Source organism: Lutjanus erythropterus, chromosome 16, assembly GCF_056507025.1.
Source record: "Lutjanus erythropterus isolate fLutEry1 chromosome 16, fLutEry1.hap2, whole genome shotgun sequence".
Classification (NCBI taxonomy): Eukaryota; Metazoa; Chordata; class Actinopteri; order Lutjaniformes; family Lutjanidae; genus Lutjanus; species Lutjanus erythropterus.
This window is the reverse complement of record NC_139332.1, coordinates 27,367,867-27,387,487: the sequence shown is the minus strand read 5'-3', so window position 1 is coordinate 27,387,487 and position 19,621 is coordinate 27,367,867. Positions and strand designations below refer to the sequence as shown.

The window sequence follows — 19,621 nt, the reverse complement described above, 5'->3', positions numbered from 1 at the left end:
ATAATTATAATTTCTAAAATACTGTAAGAGTAAAAAAAAGAACACTCCATAGAATTTAACAGTAATTTTATTAAAATGTGTTAATATGCTTCATGTATCCATCAACACTAAAAAAAGCACCAGAGAAAAACGATTAAAGTGTTTTTTAGTCAAAAACTGTAATATTGGCTTCTGTTTCTTCAGGCCAACAACTCTTTAAACCGTTTGACCGTTTTGCCATGTAGACAAGAAATAAAGCTCGCGAAGCCATAAAATACAAAACTCTGTTCGTCACTGACGTGTTCACGTGATCTGAGCTGTTCACATTGTACAAATCAAACACTGGTTCAGGCCACAACATCGATAATCATCTATCAAAAAAAAAAAAAGATGAAAGAAAAGGAAAGGTAAACACAAACTTAACAGCTGTTCAAAGCATTAAATATATCAAAATATATATTTTCCCAAATAATGTAAATACATTAGAAACAGTAGAAAAGCATCATATTATCACGTAAAAACAGTGTTAAGAAAATACTTTCAAGTCACGACATAAACTTTGTGATTCAGTAGTAGAATACGAAAGAGCTGCAACAATTGGAGTTAAACTTTTAACTTTACAGTAACATGCTGCAGTGTCTCTTTCTGGTTAAAAAAACTTTCAGATACTTATGAATAATATATTCGATCCTGCCATTCTGTAAATCTTACACACTGGGCCTTAAAGTTTTCCTTCAGAGGTACTTATCCATAGTCTTTGTAAACCAACAGTCGATGACCAGTGTGCCCCCAGTTTGAAAAAGCAGCAAAGCAACCACACTCCTTTAGCAAAATTAATTGTGTCTTGCAGAACAGGGGAGCTGCTGGTTTGCTGCTGCCTCAGTCGGTTAGTTTGTTTGTGTCATTCTGTGACTCTGACTCCCCTGTTCTCAGTGTTAAAAGGACTATTTTTGCCAGTGGTCTCTGGTTGCTTTGGATAGAGGAGTATCTGAATTATATGACAGTGGTTTTCCAACAGAAAAGGCTGTCTGATGTCATGCTAAAGTTGTGGATATATCATACACTTAAACTGATATAGATTCTTTTAGGTGAAAACATGTTTTGCTGTTGACCCCGTCCACAGCAGTACATTGCTTAGCTTCCTGCACCGTCACTCCTGCTGCTTCTCCAAACTTGGAGCATGTCGACCTCCATCTACTGTAGGTAAGTACGTCATACAACCACACTTCATAAGATCTGAGGTATCCCTTAAACTTTATTAAACGCAAATGTTACACCTCCATATAATGATCATTTTAGACTAAATTAAAGCTTATACTCACAATTTTCCTTTTCAAGTCTTTACAAAACTTGTAGAGTTATTTATTCTGCAGACCCAATACTTTAAATTGAACTTAAAGTTTCTGCTTCTACACCCCTCTGGCATGATTTAAATAATGTTCATGCAGCTTTGAGATATCCCTAAATGTTTCCATGCAAATTGCACAACTGTGGACTTCATCCACAACTTCATTCTCCATTATAAACAGCAGAACAGGTTCAGGTAAATCACCATCACAACCACTGAGACCACTTATACCTGTGCATGAATCATGGCCTGGGTGTGATCCTGGGAGGACTGAGGATTTATCTGAATGATCCTGAAGTTGGTTCTCTGAGCCGCCTGTTTCATGTCCATCCGTGTCTCCGGGTGTGGAGACAGATGAGGACTGAGGTAGATTTGAGATAGTAGAACTCGCACCTGGTTGTCTTTGAGGGAAGTCAGATCCTGTGTTGCTGGCAGAGGTAGCGATGGACGGACGTTCTTCTTCTGTGTCCGAAATGACGATGGGCGGCTCTGAGGAGATGATAGGCACGACATACAGGCGGTCTGGATGAGGATACCTGAACAAGTGCTTTTTATTGCTCACTGGAAGACACCGTTTTTGCTGAGACGACCCTGAAACACCCGCCTGTTTGTCTTCTGTGGCTCTGCTGAGAATAAAAGAGGCAACGCTCTCTGAAGGAGAGCTCTCTGGCTTTCTCCCTGCTATGAAATGACAAACCTGATGGGCCTGCAGTAGATCTGTGCTCGAGAACGTGGCAGTGCATCTCCTGCAGTGATATGGAAACAAGAGAGGCTCGGCAGGCCCTGCGGGCTGCGGGACACTGAGACGTGTCTTGTGAGTCTTCAGATGAATCTTTAAGGCACTGTTACTGGAGAATGAGATGTTACATCGGAGGCAGAAATGTGAGTTGACTCCTTTGTGGAGCATCTTGTGCTTCTTCAAGTTTGTCAGGGTGGAAAAGTTCTTCCCACATATGCTGCATTTCTTATTATCACACTGTTTGTGGCATTCAGAAACATGGGTGCTCAATTTTTCTTCGCTGACAAAGGCATCAGGACATAAAGGGCACGCGTACGGCGTCTGGGCTGCATGTTCCCGCTGGTGATCCATGTACGAACCCAAGAAACGAAACTCCAGGTCGCACTGGCCGCAGGAGAAAGATGCTCTGCTGGTTTGTCGGTGGTGACGCTTGTGCAGCCACAGCTTGGTCCACCAGCTGAAGGACTTTCCACAGTGTCCACATGAGTATCGCCCACAATGCCTGCGAATTAGTGACTGAAGATGAAATCCGGAGGGCTGTTGAGATGCTCGATCAGACTCTGGGCAGAAACCAGAGCTCAGAGACGAGGCACTGATGTCAAAGTCGTTGGTTACAGACAGACTCACGCTGCCTGGTGATGCTGGTGGTGATGACACGCCTGTAAACTCTTTTTCAACTTTTTCCACTTGAGGCAAAGCTGACATTTGAACTTTCTTGTCTTCATCTAGAGGTAAACTTTGATCATCCAGGTGAGGCTCAAACACCTGATTCTCTGGAGCTTCTGGCTCCTTCCAGATGTCAGTCAGGGCGGATCTACACGCCCTCTCTTCCCCACTTCTTCTGCAGCAAACTGTGCAGTGGCTCCTGATTCCAGCTGCTTCATCGTACTGTTGTCTGCAAGTCTCACAGGTGTAGGACTTGCTATGAGTGTGTGTTTGCAGATGCAGAACATAATGGCACCAGTGGCGATGAAGCTGCTTGCATATCGGACATTTAAAAAACACGGGGGTGACTGTCTGTCCTTCAGCGCTCTGAGAAACAAAGAATCCATTGATTTCACATCGATTTCCATAAACTGCGTCTTGTTTCTCTGAGCAAACTTCAAACACTTGATGTGAACGTAACAATTTGAAGCTGCTGAAGGCTTTTTCACATTTGGCACAGGAGAAAGGCGAGGCCCCAGAGTGCATCTGAGAGTGACGTTCCAACTCCTGTAGCTTGTCGAAAACATAACAACATGTGGAGCAAGAGTACGGTTTTACAGGCCAGTGTGTTTTTTCATGAATACTTAGACTTGAAGACTTGCAGAACTTTTTCCCGCAGATGGAGCAGGTGTACGACTTTGCACCATGTGTTCGTCTGTGCATCTTAAAAGTGGCTCGGTTTAGAAACTCCTTAAAACAAACTGAGCATCTGAGAGGTTTATTGCTGCTGGGAGAATCCAAACAATCGTCCACCTGCTGGCGGTTTGCATCTTCAGTCTTATTTGAGCTTTGAATGCTTTTCATATGAGCATGAAAATGGGAGATCAGTTGGTCTTTACTTTTAAATTTCTCATTACAACACGGACAACAGACTGCACCAGGTTCGCTGTGGGTTTTTGAATGCATGTTGAGTTTGGAGATCTGAGAAAATCTCTTGCCACATGTCGGACATCTGTAAGGTTTCTCTCCTGTGTGAATGCGCCTGTGGACCGTGAACGCTGCGATGTGTCGAAAGGAACGACCACAAAACGAGCATTTAAGGGGCTTTTGTGATTTCACTTCATGATGGTGAGGGTCGTATTTTTCATGTTTAGTAAAGTGCTTGATTTTTGTATTGGCTGTCAGTGTTTGTACAGTGTTTCTTTCATTTTCATCTTTCAATTTGATCATTTCTTCACCTGTACCTGAATTACAGGGACCAGAGTTGAATATTTCAGCTAGATTACTGGAGTGTGCGTTGATCTGACGTTGCTTTAATCTCCTTCTGGGAGTCCACTGTGCTTTATTTCTCCTTTGTCTCTTTTTCATTGTTTTTCTTGCAGGAACAGCAGTTGGGATCGATTCAACTGGACTAATTTCATCCTGAATTAAAGGTGTCACCTCCAGTGTTAATTCTGAAGCTTTAATTTTTCCATGTTTGGCGGCATTTAAGTCCATCCCATTAAATAGTGCGTCTTGGATCGAAGCGCCATCAGCAAGAAGAGGGTTTATGGAATCGTCACTGACATCCTGTGTTTTTACATCTTTATGTTCTGTTAAAGTTAGAGGTAAAAGTTTTTGTTTGGTGCTCTTTTTCAAACCACTCTTTGTCTTTTTCCTTCGTTTTGATGCTTCTTTTTTGGGCGAATCAACACCAGATATTTCTGCTTGGATATTTCTCGACTGTCCACGTGTTATTCTTGTATCTTCTTTCAGGTTCGTTGAGCTAATTTCCCTCTTTTTAGATGCCCTTACTGTTCTGGAATTCAACAGAGATTCTTGTGATTCATCAGGCAGATTCGTGGACAAGCGGAAGCCTGTTTGTGACTCATCTGTTGCTTTCATTTTGCTGGTGTGACGTCTTTTTCTCTTTTTTAATGTAACTGCTGCAGCTGAAAATGTTCCATCCGTGGAAATATTTGAAAGGACACTTTCTTTGTCACAACTATTCTTTCCATCCTTGAGAGAATTTGTCTCACTTTTATCGTGTTCTTGTTGTTTAGCAGCATTTAAATCCATCCTGTTAAAGACTGTCTCTTGGATCAAAGAGCTGTTTTTTATACCAACTTTGGATGTTTTTGTTCTCTCTTTTCTTTGTTTAGAAGTTTGTTTTTTAGGTTCATCAACAGTGGATATTTCTTCCTTGAGAGTCACTGAGATCGTTTTCCTTTTTTTTGATGATATTACTGGGCTGGAATACAACAGAGATTCTTGTGATTTGTCAAGTAAATTTGTGGACGCGTCTGTTTCTGCTTCTCTTGATTCCTTTATTTTTTTCTTGCTGGTGCGAGATGATTTTTTCTTTTTTAATGTAACTGGCGCTGCTGTTTGACCTGGTAATGTTGCGACTGTGGAAATGGTTGAGAGGATAGTTTCTTTGTCGCAAACATTATTTCCAGATGTTAATTCTGACGTTTTTCTTTGACTGTGTTTTTGTTTAGCAGCATTTACATCCACCTCATTACTTTCACTAACATCCAGTGTCGTCACATCATTATATTCTGTAAAAGTCTGCGGTAAAAGTTTTTCTTTGGGGCTCTTTTTCACATCACTCTTTGTCTTTTTTCTTGTTTTAAAAGCTTGTTTTTTAGGTGCAGCAGTGCTGGACATTTCTGCTGGACTATTACTTGATAGTTGACTGTCATCACACGTAATTTTTGTATCTTCTTGGAGAGTTACGGAGGTAATTTTCTTTAATTTTCCTTTCTTTCTTGATGCTTTTACTGGCCTGGAATACAACAGAGATTCTTGTGAATCATCAAGCAGATTTGTGGACATTTCTGCTGCTCCTGAATCCTCTTTTGTTGGCTTTATACGGGTGTGAGGTCTCTTGTTTAATGTAACTGGTGCTGCAGTTTCACCTGAAAATGTTGCATCTGTGGAAACATTTAAGAGGACACTTTCTTTCTTTTCATCTTTGAGAGAATTTGTGTCACTTTTAGAGGAAACTAAAGGCGTGAGCGTATCTTCTTCCTGGTTTAACACTAATCGCTCATGTTCTGGTGAAGGTCTGTTTGAACCTGTGACCTCCATCGTCTCTGAATCCCATCCTTTGGAAATAACATACAGTTTGGCCATTTTTATGAGGGTTTTCTTTTTGAATCTTCTGCCATGTTTTAGCATCTGCTGCTGCTGGATCTGACGAAGAACTGAGTGATACGTTTTCTCTTTCTGGCTCTCTGCAGTCGCTGGACTCTGATCACCCGCTCCGTCTTGTCTTTCGGTGTCTGTCTGGTCATTTGGAGGACAGAGCATAAGTTGCTGTGACTGGACTGGTTCAGCAGGTCGCGGGGCGTCGCCGTCCTGTGGCAACAAATCCATGTTGTTTTCATCAAAAGGAGTTGCTGCTGTAAGATCATCTATGACAGCGTGACCTCTACAGTCTGCGGTTGCGGACAGGCTGGAGGAGAAGCTTCAGAAGAAGAGAGGGAGTCATTTTGCAGGACATCAGCTGCAGGAGTTGGACATCAGATGTGTTTCCACTGAAAGCTGATGATGATCAGAGTTTGTCTCCACATGGTCCTCTCTACTCAGACATGAGCCACCAAACCTGAACTCCCCACCTATTTTGGACTGCTGTTAAATGAAAGAAACCAAACACAGAAGCTTAGACAGCAATATGTGCAGCTTGCTGGCAAAGAATTTTAAATTATGTAGGCTACATGTCTCATAAGAGTCGGTATCCTTAACATAAATCAAAGAATTATAAGCAATAAGAATTATAGATAAGGTGGATTCAAGAGAATTTACACTGCTTATCATGTCATGGATAATAAAACTAAAAGCTTTTGCTGAATTCAAAACCTTATACATGATGTTTAGAGCATTGAGCTCATTTCTGGTCTCACTTTGGTCTGATGAAGGGATTGTGCCTGAAATGTCACATGTGGTGATTCTATTAAATTTCCAAAAGGACCAGTTTCTGGTGTGCGGACCCATTTTTGTATTTCTGTATTTGTTCTTTTGTCCAGCACTATTTGTCATTTTTGGATGTGCATGCTGTTTATGAGTTTTCAGTTTATGACTTTGTGAAGAACAGAGAGGAACAAAAAAAAAACCTGTCTGCCACAGTTTTCTTGTTCTGCCTAGTGATGTGTACATTTTGAAAAACACTGGACTAAGACTTTGGAGTTTGAAAAACAGTTAAAATATGTTTGCATTATGGGAAGTAAAGTATCCTTCTTTATATTGTTTTTATTGATTTATTTTTTGTCTAAATCTTGCTTCTTTACCTTCTTTATTTATCTTTCTGATCAACTGTAATATCTTATTTTTATTGGTGATTCTGCTGTTTGTGCTGTTGTATCCCCTTTTGCTGCGATAACAATGCAAATAGAGCTGCAACGATTTATTGATTAAAATATTATATTGAATTATTTGCCAACTACTTTGATAATCAATTAATTGGTTTGATTAATTTTTGAAGAGAAAAATTCAAAATTGTTCTCATTATTATTCAGATTCCAGCTTCTTAAATGTGAATATTTTGTGTTTTTTATTTTCCTCTATGACAGAAAACTGAATAACTTTGGGTTGTGAACAAAATAAGACACTTGAGGACATCATATTGGGCTTTGGGAAACAGTGATTGACATTTTTTAACATTTCATGGACCAAACAAATACTTGATTACTTGAGAAAATAATCACCAGATTAAGCAATGTGGGGTTAATAAAGAATTACACTTATCTTACTTAAGTTTTTCGTGCCAATAACAACTTACCTTAACTTAATAATCATCTTGTTTTGTTTACTGCATGTTTTATTACTAATTTGAATCTGCAGAGTAACTTATCAAATAAATTAAATGGAGTAAAAACTACAATGTTTGCATCTGCATAAGTATGAAGTAGACAACAAATGGAAATACTCTCGTGAAGTACTTCAGTATAATACTTGCATAAATGTACTTAGTTACTTCCCACCACTGATACACAGTAGTAACGCAGATGCAAATGCACCCAAACATACAAAAATAAAAACTTTTTTTTTGCACGTGGCTGTTTGGTGAAACGGGGAAACTTTCTTGAGACTTCTCAGCTGTTGTTTGGAGGAATCCGCCTGTTTGCACGTTATTCTTACCGCGTTAATGAACCTGAATGCGTCTCCTGATGATCCGCAGCTGTTTCTGACTCACTGCTCGACAGGACGACGACGATCCGCTGCATCATCTCTCATACAGTTTGTGTACATAAATTTGATGAGTCTCACGCCTCCTGTGTTGTTTTGCGTGCAGGATGGGCCAAAACAGAGCGGAAACTGAAGTTACCCCGTCCCCTACTACGGTGGCCGAGAGAGCTCAACGCACTGCAACTTTTTCCCCCTACTTTTTGCAGGATACAACTTTAGCAAGCCAAAATAGAGACTGAGCAAATACAGTCAAGATGAAAATTAACCAGTATAAGTACAGGTGCATGTACAGAACAAAAACAAATAAACAAACAAACAAAAAAAAAAAAACAAACATAGAAAGTAAAAAACAAAAAACAAACAAACAAACAAACAAACATAGAAAGTAAAAAACAAAACAAAATAATAATTATGATAAAACATGAAAATAAAAAATGATGAAAAATAAAATAAAATAATTTACTTTGGCAATGAGAGCCCATCTTGACTGCCCTCTTGAGGCTGTTTACTGTAACACAGCTCAATGCCTGCACTCTTGCTAGGACTCAAACTTTTATGTTTTGAAAAAAAAAATTAAAAGTTTTTCCTTCCTGTAATACTTGCTGGGATAATTTACTTTACTTCTTGAGATAAACTTGGATCTTTGAGTTTTAGAAAGCCCCCAAAATTTGTATTTCAAAAATTGTATTTCACAGGAAACTGAACCTGGTTTGTCAATTTTTAAACACCGATATTGTACATGTTGTTTTTATATGTTTGTTTTTTTTCATATTTTTTCCATGTGCCATTTAAACTTCTTGACTTGCAATACTTGTTTTCATATTTATTTATATTTTCTTGTACCATGTTGACACACCAACATACTACGACAAATCCCTTGTATGTGAAAAGCTGCTTGGGTGGACTGCACGTGAAGTTACGGCACGGTGAAACCACACTTCACCTCTACGTCATTGTACATCCAATCATATTTCTCCATACATTTCCTCTAGCCAATCACAGAAGCTGATGTATAATAGGCTCCACATCGGTTTTGTTTGTCGCTGTTCAGTGTTGTCATCCCTGAACATGTTCATCATGTTCAAAGCAGAGGATTTTATATTTTATCCTGGTTGTTGATCTCCGTCACGATGAGTAACCCGTGTAGAGAAGTCATCACTCTTCAGTTGGGACATTATTCAAACTTTGTGGGGACCCACTGGTGGAATTTACAGGTGAGGAGCGCAGCTAGCGGCTAACGCTAAAGTTAGCCTGCTAGCTTTAGCTTCGCATGTGTTGTCAAACTTTGGAGACTGCTTCTGTTCGGAGCAGTGGGAATAACTAATGCCAGAAACACGATGAATGGGCATTTTATGGTCACTTTAACAGACCGAGGACATGCAGTTTAATTAAAGTGGCACACAGGAGTTACAACATGAAGACAACGTTAGCAATCGGGGTCTTTATGATGCTAAAGTTGCTAATTATGAAGCCTCAGCTCTGCTGTCTGAGATAAAATAAACATATTTTAGCCTGTAATTGCTGAGACTCGCCAATAAAATATATTGATAATAATAAACATTTCACAGGATAAGTTAAAATATGCACAGTTAAATATATTTGAATTTGACACCGTTTAGATGATGGAGATGTTGATACTGATTGAGTTACATAAGACACTTCTTTGTCATTGTCTGCATGCAACGAAATTATGTTTGGTACCTCTCTGAGATAACAAGATAAACGCTTAAAACAAGATTAAAGGATAAAACAAGACGAATAAACAAGATTTATTAGCAGGTTAGATGTGACGAGGCAGCATCCTGCAACTACTGCAGAATATACAATAACTATAGGCACCTGGATTACTATTTAAGGTCTCTTTTTGTCATATCCTCAACAATTAAGGTGAAACAGTCGTTCCAAAGAAATTATTATTCTCAGAGTCTGTTCAACAATGTTCAAACAATAAGTACAAAAGAAGTCAGAAGTAAAATTAAAAGTGAGAAGATAATGTACATAAATAGTATAATAAGAATATAAATATTTTACTGAGAGAGATTATACAGTAGAGATGAAATTCAAACTATAATGTAGACATGCTGTGCAGTAGAGCTGCAATGATCCTCATCTCACTCTCATCTTACATGGAGCTCAATGTATTGTGGTATTTTTGGTAATTTTATCTTCATAGTCTGTGACGGACAAATGACGATGGGCATCTCTTCGTTTGCAGGATGCGTCTTTATCCTACGACCCAGAGACACCACCAGGTGACATCCAGAGTGATGTGGTGTTTCGTGAAGGACAGACTCTGGGTGGACACATCACCCACACACCTCGCCTCATTGCCATGGACCTCAAAGGTAACTTTTCTTCTCACATACTTCTATTAATGCTGGAGCAGGTTTATTAATTTTAAATTTTTCACGGTATTTAGATTGAAATGTTTCCTGTTCGTTTTATATAGTAACTGTGACATGTATGATGGTTAATAAACTGCTCTCTGCCTGTCACTTGTCTTTAACAGGAAGTCTTCGGACTTTACGGCAGGAGGGAAGTCTGTATGACCCTGGCAAAGACACCTCTGCAGTCACCTGGTAAATAAGAGTCTCTGTGTGAACATTATTGACTGTGTGTTTACAGATTATATGACCCAACAGATTTTGTCCTTTTTGTAGTTACAGTGTATCGCTGGTGGATTACTGCACCTTTCAACATTTGTGATTTTTGTGATTTTTTGTTTTTGGAGTAATGAAATACTGTCCAAGAAGAACGGTCCTCACTGCTGTGTGTTTTTGGTGTAAAAAATGTGCTCCATCTGACAGGGAGGGAAACCTCATGATGCACAAAGAAAGTCCTCCTGCGAAGAACTCCTTCCTTGAAGATCTGGACAAGTTGGATGTGAGTATTTATGTGGAGATTCGTTGTGAGGCCAGATGTGAACTAACATACTTCCTCTGCTGATGGATACAGTATGGATACAGTCTAATGTATAATTATGTATAATATGTAGAATTAACAGAGATCTAACAGGTGATATCGAAAAAGTTTTGATACTTTTGACAACCTTGCATAATACTGTATTGCAGCTAGACATGAACCTCCTCAGACAGTTTAGTTCTTTATCATCACAGCTGTTTTTGTCTCCAGAAAGGCGAGATCTTAGCTGAAGCAGATTTTTACTCCAGTTCCCAACCTCAGTGCTCAGGTAAGACGAGCCTCTTTTAAACTCTGCATGACAAGTGAGATTTTAGCAACAGCTCTGAAACCTCTCCCATCAGCAGGTGCAGTGAGGGTGGATACTGTGAACGAACAGCTGGCTCGAGTCCAGAAGGGCTACAGGCTGGAGGGCAGCGTAAAGGTGTGGTCCGACTTCCTCAGGATACACCTGCACCCTCGCACCATCTCTGTCATCCACCAGTACAACCATGACGGGTGAGTTGCCATGTAAAGACTCTGTACACTGTGGAGCAAAATGAAGGAAGGCTTTGGGATTTCGTTTAATGACTGCAAAGGCTGATTCAATGTAGAGATTTATTCCAAAGTAACACTCCCTCTTACAATACCTCAGTATAGTTAGGGACCCTGATTTCATCAAAATGACGAGGGGCACATGTTAAATTCAGACCAGGGCCTGGTTTTGACAAAGACATAAGAGTATAAAGTATAGTATTAGGAAGAATTTGTGAGTCCATCGTCAGAGTTGTATATTATAATGAGTAATATATTACAGCACAAGACAGTGGGTATATGAGCGAAGCAGTGAGCACAGACTGACAATTAATGGCAAGATAATGTTGTATAAACAAAACAACTATATTTTCCCTCCTCACTGACACTTCATGATTTACTCCAGTAGATGTCAGGCTTTGCACAGATTTGGGCTTGAATCTCAGACTTCATACAGGCAGACAGGGGACTGACTGACAGAAGTTGGCTGTAGTATGAGCCTTTTGAACAAAGGATTATTAAGCTGTTTTATTATTTCTTCTTAAAAATGTTCTTGTGTGTGTTTTGTACAAAAGTTTGTTTAAAGTAAATTGACTGACAAACATACAGTGCAGATCAGTGACATAAGCTCCTGCAGTACCAGTAATTTAATGCAACTAAGCCTAGTCCACACATGTGAAATGAAATGACCTTGTTTAAGTTTGAACCAGATCCAGATCTTACCCTATCATTATAGTGATTATTTTTCTGATTAACCTAACAAACCCTGTTCCTTTTTAAAAAAAGGAAAAAGAACAATGATCTTTTGAAGAGCTTTTAGAAAGGAGAGAGAGAGCCATAATTCCCATCATTAGTTAAGTACTGGTCTCAACACAGCTGTATGTTTGTGTATATTTGCGTGTGTGTGTGTGTGTGTGTGTGTGTGTGTCCAGGGAGGCTCAACGTCTGGAGGCTTTTGGCCAAGGAGAGGCTCTCCTGCAGGGGCCGGTGCTCGAGGAGCTGGAGGACAAACTGCACTTCTTTGTGGAGGAGTGTGATTACCTTCAGGTACATCAGCGTTTTTAATGCCAACAACTGATTTATTTGTATTGTATTATATTTAAAATATGTTAAGAATGTTAAAATATGTTTTTCAGCTAGTTGGTTCACTTCACATTATTTTCTTTTTTTAAGTTTTGCTGATGCGTTGCATGCCAAACTACTCAAACACTTTCATTTGGGGGCTTGTCACACACCTTTTCTTCTTTTGTTCCCGTCATTATCCCGTCTCTCTCTGTGCTCTGTGTGTTTTCCTCTCAGGGTTTCCAGGTTTTGTGTGACCTGGCTGATGGCTTTGCAGGCCTGGGGTCAAAGGTCACAGAGATGCTACAGGACTCGTATGGTGGAAGAGGCATCCTGACCTGGGGGTTAGCACCTGTCAGTCACTCAAATTCAGTGAGTCACAAACTCAGTGTCTCTGTGTCTGTTCTGTCTTTTACTGTTTCGTGAACGGTTGTGAAAAAGCAGATATTTTATAAATGGGCTTCTGTACTTATCGTATTCTTTCTGTTCAACCAGACTCCAATGAAGGACCTCTACCACCAGTTAAACTGCACGTTAGGGACCATACACTTGGCCAGTAACAGCTCTTTCTTCTGCCCTTTGACCCTCCGTGGAGGACTAGGCCGACGACCATCCTCTCCCACATCGATCCCCTACCTAACTTATGATGTGAGCTTCTCATTTTTTGTTTATTATTTGTGTAGAAATACTGTTTTGACTCCATAAGAGATGCCCAACACTGATAAATAGACATTTTTTGAAGTGGTATTGTATGATGTGCTTATCCATAGTCAGTGTATTACCTACAGTGGATTGCGGTCGACACGCCCAAAATTTGATGAAGCACCAGGAGTACCGGTGTAGAAAGTTAAGCAATGTACTGGTGTGTACAGGGTCAGCATCAAGTCGTATTTTAGCCACTTAAACAAAGGCTCGGCTAAAAACAGCATCAGTGTAAATGTACACAGTATTTAGAATATTTTTTACACCTTTACGTTGCTGTCAGACAGCCTTTTCTTACGGGAAAACCATTGTTATGTAAACCAAGTATGGCTCTCTCCAAACCCACCAGGCTCCATTGGAAAAATCAACAATTTTACCTCGCAGAATACAGGAGTTACTGGTCTATTGCTACCTTGATCTGTTGTTGTTTGTTGGTGTTATTGTATAAGTTTTGGTGAATCTGGACTAACCATTAAAAACACAGACGTCACACAAAAACGCCAACAAACTAACTGATCGAGGCAGCGGAAGACGAGCAACTCATGTGTTGGAAGTTAAAATTAGTAATTTTTCCAATGGAGTCTGGTTTAGTTTGGAGAGAGCGATACTTGGTTTGTATGACAGGGGTTTCCCCATCAGAAAAGGCTGTCTGACAGTAAAGTAAAGCCGTGAAAAAAGCCTTATCAGTGGCTAAAATGCATTTTGCTGCTGATCCCATCAGCAGTACATTGTTTAATGTGGTGCTGTTATTTATGTATATATGTATGGATATATCTAAAATTTGAATCTGATTGGCTGACTCTCACTGTCTTTCCTCTGTCTCAGCCCTCACTGTGGTACCACTCCAGCTCCGTCTTGGCTCTGGCCCTGGATGCCCTCACTGTGCCTTACAGGCTGAGGAACAACAGCGTCCCCATGTGGCAGGTGGCCGACACGCTGGCTGTGTCTGGGAGAAAGGTGAAGCTCTGCTGAGATTTTCTCTCTCCATGTTTACGTCTCCACAGAGGAGCCTCTGAGCTCATGGCAACCACCGGTGTCATTTAAATCCTAGGTGGTAGCTGCTTATGGTGCCGTCCCGTTTCCCATGATGCACGGCAGCTCTCTCCCTGATGCCTTGAGTGCCTGCACAGATGTGTTGCCATGGAAACCTCTATCAGCTTGCCCCGAACCTGGTGACGGTCGATGCTACGGCCAGTGGGCGACACTCAAAGGCTTTGAGGGACAGAGACTAATCAGGTCAGAATATATGAGTTAATGAATGCTTTCAGTTATTGTTGCATAAAAATGAAATGTAGCTAGAACACGTTAACATAAGTTGAGAAAACCATTTTAAAACTTTTTAAAGTAATATTTTCAGTGATTAACATTCATACGTAGACATTCAGAAAGGTCACAAACATACATTACATGTAAATAGATTGTATTATAGTTGTATCTTTTACATTTTTCTGTTGTGTGTGTAAATAGTGGAACAATATTTTTTACAACCTCTAACTGGGTTCCTGGCAGCTTTGCACTTTGTTAAACTGACAAGATTATAAGTCAGACTTGGGGATCTAAAGCATGTGGGATAAGGACAGTGTAAAATCATGTTACTTTATTAATCATTAATTATATAAAATTCACATTAAAGGGTAATCCTGGTGTGTGTATATAAACCTGGGCCCTTTTCAAAAAATGTTTTGGGGTCTAAATGACTAATGGGTACAAAATGTTTTTGAATTGATCCAGCACATTGCCTCAGTCTGCAGCCACAAAACAAGCTGTAATGGATGTAGACTCAGAAGTCGGTCTCTGAACAGCTCAGCTTTTGTTGCTAAAACTAGGTTGAAACAACTGGATTGGTTCTGCCGTGCAGGGATTTTTAAAACCCCAAAGTCTTTGGGGTGGTCCTCTGTCGGAGCAGTGATGTGGAGAAGTTGTGTGCTTCATGCTGAGTAGAATCAGGGAAAGTGTTGTTTGTGGTAAGGTGTTTCCTGTAAAACGTAAGGGGTGTAGGTTTGTTAGCAGCCGTTCTTGCTGTGATTCAGCAACTGTTTTGCACTTAAAAATCGTCAGATAGACAGTAGGCAGCAAGATCTCCAACCGTCGGGTATCACAAGACTACACTGGCTGCAATGTAATCCTTGGGGGCAAGAACGTACACAAAAGTGGTTGTTTTTGCCACTGACAGGCTCTGAGTGTTACTCTAAATTTAACATTAATGGAGAGCTTTTCAAACAGCTCTTTCGATTAGAAGCCCCAGACTCATTTTAACAGAAACAGTAACTTTGCAGAACACAGGAGGTGCAAAGCTGCCCAGCTTGGTGAGTTTGTTTTATTGTGTGACTTTGGTCGGCTTCGATTCCCCATTGGAAAGAGTCGTCTGTAAAAATCTATTGCTGTAGGGATCCTTTCCAAAATGTTCGTGACTGCCAGATGAGGATAGATTTACTGGACTAGTCCCAAAAGCTTTTGACATCAGTCAGGTTAAAGGTTAAAGGTTCAGGTTAAAAAATACCCGAGTTACCCTTTAATGGGGTTCGTCTCCACTGATGAGTTAAATATCCTGACTTCATGCAACTGTAATGAAAACTTAATGAAAATCAGAAATGTACATACAAGCTTTGTTTACCATCTTTCAAACTGTCCTTACCCAACGTGTTGTATCCATTTTTTTTTTTAGCACAAGTGCTGCTAGAAGTCTGAGTTATTTAAAAAAGTTACACATCAAGAAGTTTCAGTGTTTTGTCTACACCTAAATAAATGATCAGGGAAGAACGTGGCTTATAGAAACATGCAGGCATTAAACACCCCCCACGTTAATCTTTGATGTGTTGCTTAAATGATTTTCTCTCCCTCAGCTCTCTGACTCCAGGGACTAAACCGCCCACTCCTCTGCACAGCCTCCACAGTGGGGAAGACGTCCTCGCTTCCTACATCAGATCTTTCTATCCCACAGCTCCTCTGTGAGTTCCCCCCGCTTTCACATGCTGTCAACTGACAAATCACTTTTACTGGTTTATCTTTACGGTAAATAATACACCACTGCTCTTCCGTCTCTATCTTCACTCTCCCAGGGCTCTGCAGTTGGTGTCTTCTCCCAGTAAGCTGACGCCACCGTTCCCTCAGATCTTCAGCCAGTCCCTCAGCGCTCAGGGCTTCCTGCAGAACAAGCCTCCCCCGCCCGGCTGTAAGCACATTTCTGATTTCACTGTACTCCAGCATTCCCTCACCTTTTCCAAAGTCTAATTCAAGCACTTTTCAAGGTCCATTTTTGCTTTTTTTTTTTTTTGCTGTTAATCATTTTTTTTGCCCAGTGGTCTCAAAAATCTCTTTCTGAAGAGACATCAGGAGAGGTGGATTGGGTGGCATTAAGAACAGGATTAATAGTATTAAAAAGGAAACTGTTTAAAATAATATCAGAGTAATATTTTGTTTTCTCAGCCGTCCATGTCTCATTTTTGTATCTTAAAACAACTTTTCTTCAACCTAGATTTGATGGTTAATAAAACGACCCTCCCCTCTCTCTGCAGCTCCGGCCCCTCTGGTGTCCTCTGTCCCCGTCATGACGTCCCTCCAGTCCGGTCCTGCACTCGGCCCCTGGCTGTCCGAGCTGCATCAAGGTGCGAGCACCTTCGACATCCGCCGCGTGGCCCCCAGCTTCCTCTCCCAGGGCCCCGAAATGGCCGACTACAAAGAGGCCTTGGAGCAGCTTCGCCTGCTGGCCCGGTGTTACCGTGACGACAGCAGCGGAGTGATGCGCTCCTCCTCAGAGGAGGATGATGATGACTGACAGCGGCAGTCCTAGGTCCATAATCTGCTTTGTTTAAAGCCTGCATGCACTCACACAGACACAGAGAGGAAGAGAGCAGCTGTGCCTCTGGTTTGTGAAGGACCACGACTGAATTACAGGCAAAAGAAGGGGCGAAAAGTTTCTCATAGACTGATAGAACTGAGATGAGGGAATATAAAGAAGTTAGACCTCTAAAAGAGATCCATGTGTAGTATTGAGAAAGGTGATGGATGTAGCATCATGAGACTGTACGGCGTGTTGTTACATTTCTGCAAATGACTGTTTACCTGTAATTAAGTGTATTTTATACCAAGTGTACACTATAAAATGACTGTATTTACATGAAGAGATGTACTGTCACACGTCTGTTTTGGGCACAGGTTCCTCTGACAATTAACTCAACTAAAAGAGTTAATGGGACATTTCAGTTTATTTAAAGTAGGGTTGTATGAGGTTCTTATCTATATTCGGTGTATTAGTCGACACACCCCCTGGTTTGAGAAGCAGCAGGAGTACTGGTACAGGAAGCTAAGCAATGAACTGCTGTGGACAGGGTCAGCAGCAAAATGCATTTTAGCCACCTAAGAAAGAACAACCTAAAAAGTCAATATGCATTTAAGTGTATGCTGTATTTAGAGCATTTTCAATGCTTTACCTTGATTTCATGCAGTCTTTTCTCTCTCACCAGACTCCATTGCCAAAATCAGTCATTTTCCCACACGGCACATGGGAGTAGCTGGTCTAGCGTTGCCTTGATCGGTTTGTTTGTGTTATTGTGCGACTTCAGTGTTTTAAACGGTTATTTCAGATGCACAAAATAACATAAACAAGCTAACAGATTGAGGCAGCGATAGATAAGCAACATCAATGTTCTGCAGGATAAAATGACTGTTTTTGCGTATGGAGTTTGGTTGAGTGATGTTTGGCGTATAAAGCAACAGTTTCCTGTCAGAAACGGCTCCCTGATGGCAAGATAAAGCAGTGAAGATATTCTAAATGCACTGTACACCAGGCATATTCAGTTACTTTTTTAGAAGGGCCACATTTGAAAAGAGTACAGTGCCAAGTGGCTGGACATTTACATTTCCTGTCTGACCTGTAAAGAATTTTAAATGTGTAAAACAATGCACTGTTTTTACCCCACTTTATTAGTTTCCACAGTTGGAAAAGAATCATTATGTACAAAAGTACAGAAAAAACAATGCTCCTTTGTAATTCTGAACTAAGTGCCTGTGTTTAACAGCAGACAGAACTAATGAATGAGCTCAATAAGTAGCTTGTTGTTTTAATAAACACAATGCTGCATTTACGGTGCACATTCAGCCCATGGTCCATCAATTGAATAGGTCTGGAGAACCCTTATTAAAAATTAATACTGGTTTTAAGTAGCTGACATGTTTTGCTGCCGACTCTGTCCTCAGCTTGCTTAGCTTCCTACACCAGTACTCCTGCTGCTTCTCCAAACTGGGGGTGTGCCGTCCACTGAACATTAATATCCATTAATAGCACAAAAACGTTGAAACGGTGCACTTTAAGCTCAGAAAGTTCTCATTGTCAAATTGGAAACAGCTTTTCTCATTGCCAGAGCACGAAGTGACCAGCAGCCATAAGAATCAAAATGTCAATTTTATATTAAAGAATTTAAAACCAGAAACCAGAAGTGCTTTGTATTTCCACTTTAGACATAAACAATGGTTATAAAAATGATTGTGTAGTTAAAGGATGAAGCTGATGTTATTGTGAATCTTCGCAATTGCCAATTCAATTAAAAGACCAAAACAGTCAAATGTTTGTGGCATTTAGGCAATGGACATAGTCTATTGTAAAGACTGACATTTTTCTAAGGAGGTGGTGAGTTTTTACGTTACACAATAACATGAAACTGGAGTAAACATGTATTAAATGTTAATCTTTTAATGAAATCTGCAAATCCAAATCACATGAGGCTTCTTGTCCTTTCCACTCTTTCACATCATTAGTGGTAACTGGTTCCATTTAGGTTTCAGTTTGTAGTTTTTCAGTGTGATCAATTTTTTTTTTTTCCTCAACAGACACTGAAGTTAATGCAACCTTATGAAAGTTAACTTCACAACCCAATCAATTTAAGACCCTGGTACATATTATTTCAAATGGACACTTGCTCCTACTGTCCTACAGAAGAACACAATTATCTTTCACAAATTTAACTTCGGCTAGACACTGCAAACCTTAGTGCTCAATTCTGGTTTTGTTTCACTGCTCATTTTTGCACCAACAAAGAGGTTAGACCTAATCACTTTAGCAAAACTTGGTTTGTTAGCCTATTCATGATGGCTCGGCAGAGAAGCTCCAACTTGGCTGAATTAAACTGGACAGACAGAAAGAAGAGACAAAACTCAGCTCAGTTGACTCTGTCCGTTCACCTTATTTGATGAATTTTATTTCACTCAATCCTTCTCAAAAAGGCAACCATTTTAAGAATTAAACCTCAAGTTTTAAATTACAGTTTAAACTTTTGGTGCAACAGAATTAAATTTAAACTAGGTTTGGAGTAAAAATCAACTTAAGTTTGAACGGTATTTTAATTTTAAGACAGTTCTAAAGTTCAGTGCAACAATTTTAGTTAAACCATGATTTAATCCAGTTTAAAAATTAATCGTTGTTGGCTCAAAGGACCCTAAATATAGTTAATATCAGAGTCCAGTGTGAAATGGTCACAGTCCTGATCTACAGGCGCACACGTCATGTCACACACAGCATGGAAGGAAAAATGGAGGCCAGTGAAGTCAGC

At 40.1% G+C, this 19,621-nt stretch overlaps 2 protein-coding genes across 3 annotated transcripts; one reads left to right on the top strand and one right to left on the bottom strand.

Moving 5' to 3' along the window:
- Window positions 1-1,019: 1,019 nt before the first annotated feature.
- On the bottom strand, window positions 1,020-6,071 carry LOC146313225 (uncharacterized). Its single transcript, XM_084739452.1, has 2 exons — window positions 5,778-6,071; window positions 1,020-4,280 (listed from the first exon to the last, which is right to left on the bottom strand). Exons 1-2 carry the CDS (start codon window positions 6,069-6,071, stop codon window positions 1,389-1,391), a joined length of 3,186 nt encoding a protein of 1,061 aa, XP_084595578.1. The 3' UTR covers window positions 1,020-1,388.
- A 2,820-nt stretch (window positions 6,072-8,891) lies between these two features.
- msto1 (misato mitochondrial distribution and morphology regulator 1) lies at window positions 8,892-17,197 on the top strand. Of its 2 annotated transcripts, none has more exons than XM_084739706.1 (14): window positions 8,892-9,094; window positions 10,096-10,225; window positions 10,390-10,459; window positions 10,688-10,763; window positions 11,013-11,070; window positions 11,147-11,297; window positions 12,245-12,359; window positions 12,612-12,746; window positions 12,870-13,022; window positions 13,902-14,033; window positions 14,128-14,312; window positions 15,920-16,024; window positions 16,136-16,248; window positions 16,592-17,197. In XM_084739706.1, the coding sequence occupies exons 1-14, from the start codon at window positions 9,011-9,013 to the stop codon at window positions 16,849-16,851; spliced, it is 1,767 nt and encodes a 588-aa protein (XP_084595832.1). In that variant the 5' UTR covers window positions 8,892-9,010; the 3' UTR covers window positions 16,852-17,197. The 2 variants fall into 2 exon arrangements, with proteins under 2 accessions (XP_084595832.1, XP_084595831.1); XM_084739705.1 differs by having other exon boundaries at window positions 11,144-11,297.
- Window positions 17,198-19,621: the final 2,424 nt, after the last annotated feature.

Coding starts and splice junctions, on each gene's coding strand:
- msto1 (XM_084739705.1), top strand. CDS start 9,011: ATGAGTAACCCGTGTAGAGAAGTCATCACTCTTCAGTTGGGACATTAT. Junction 11,071..11,143: donor TTCCCAACCTCAGTGCTCAG/GTAAGACGAGCC, acceptor CTCTCCCATCAG/CAGGTGCAGTGAGGGTGGAT. Junction 13,023..13,901: donor TCCCCTACCTAACTTATGAT/GTGAGCTTCTCA, acceptor CCTCTGTCTCAG/CCCTCACTGTGGTACCACTC.
- LOC146313225 (XM_084739452.1), bottom strand. CDS start 6,071: ATGGATTTGTTGCCACAGGACGGCGACGCCCCGCGACCTGCTGAACCA. Junction 4,281..5,777: donor GGGATTCAGAGACGATGGAG/GTCACAGGTTCA, acceptor GTAAAAACACAG/GATGTCAGTGACGATTCCAT.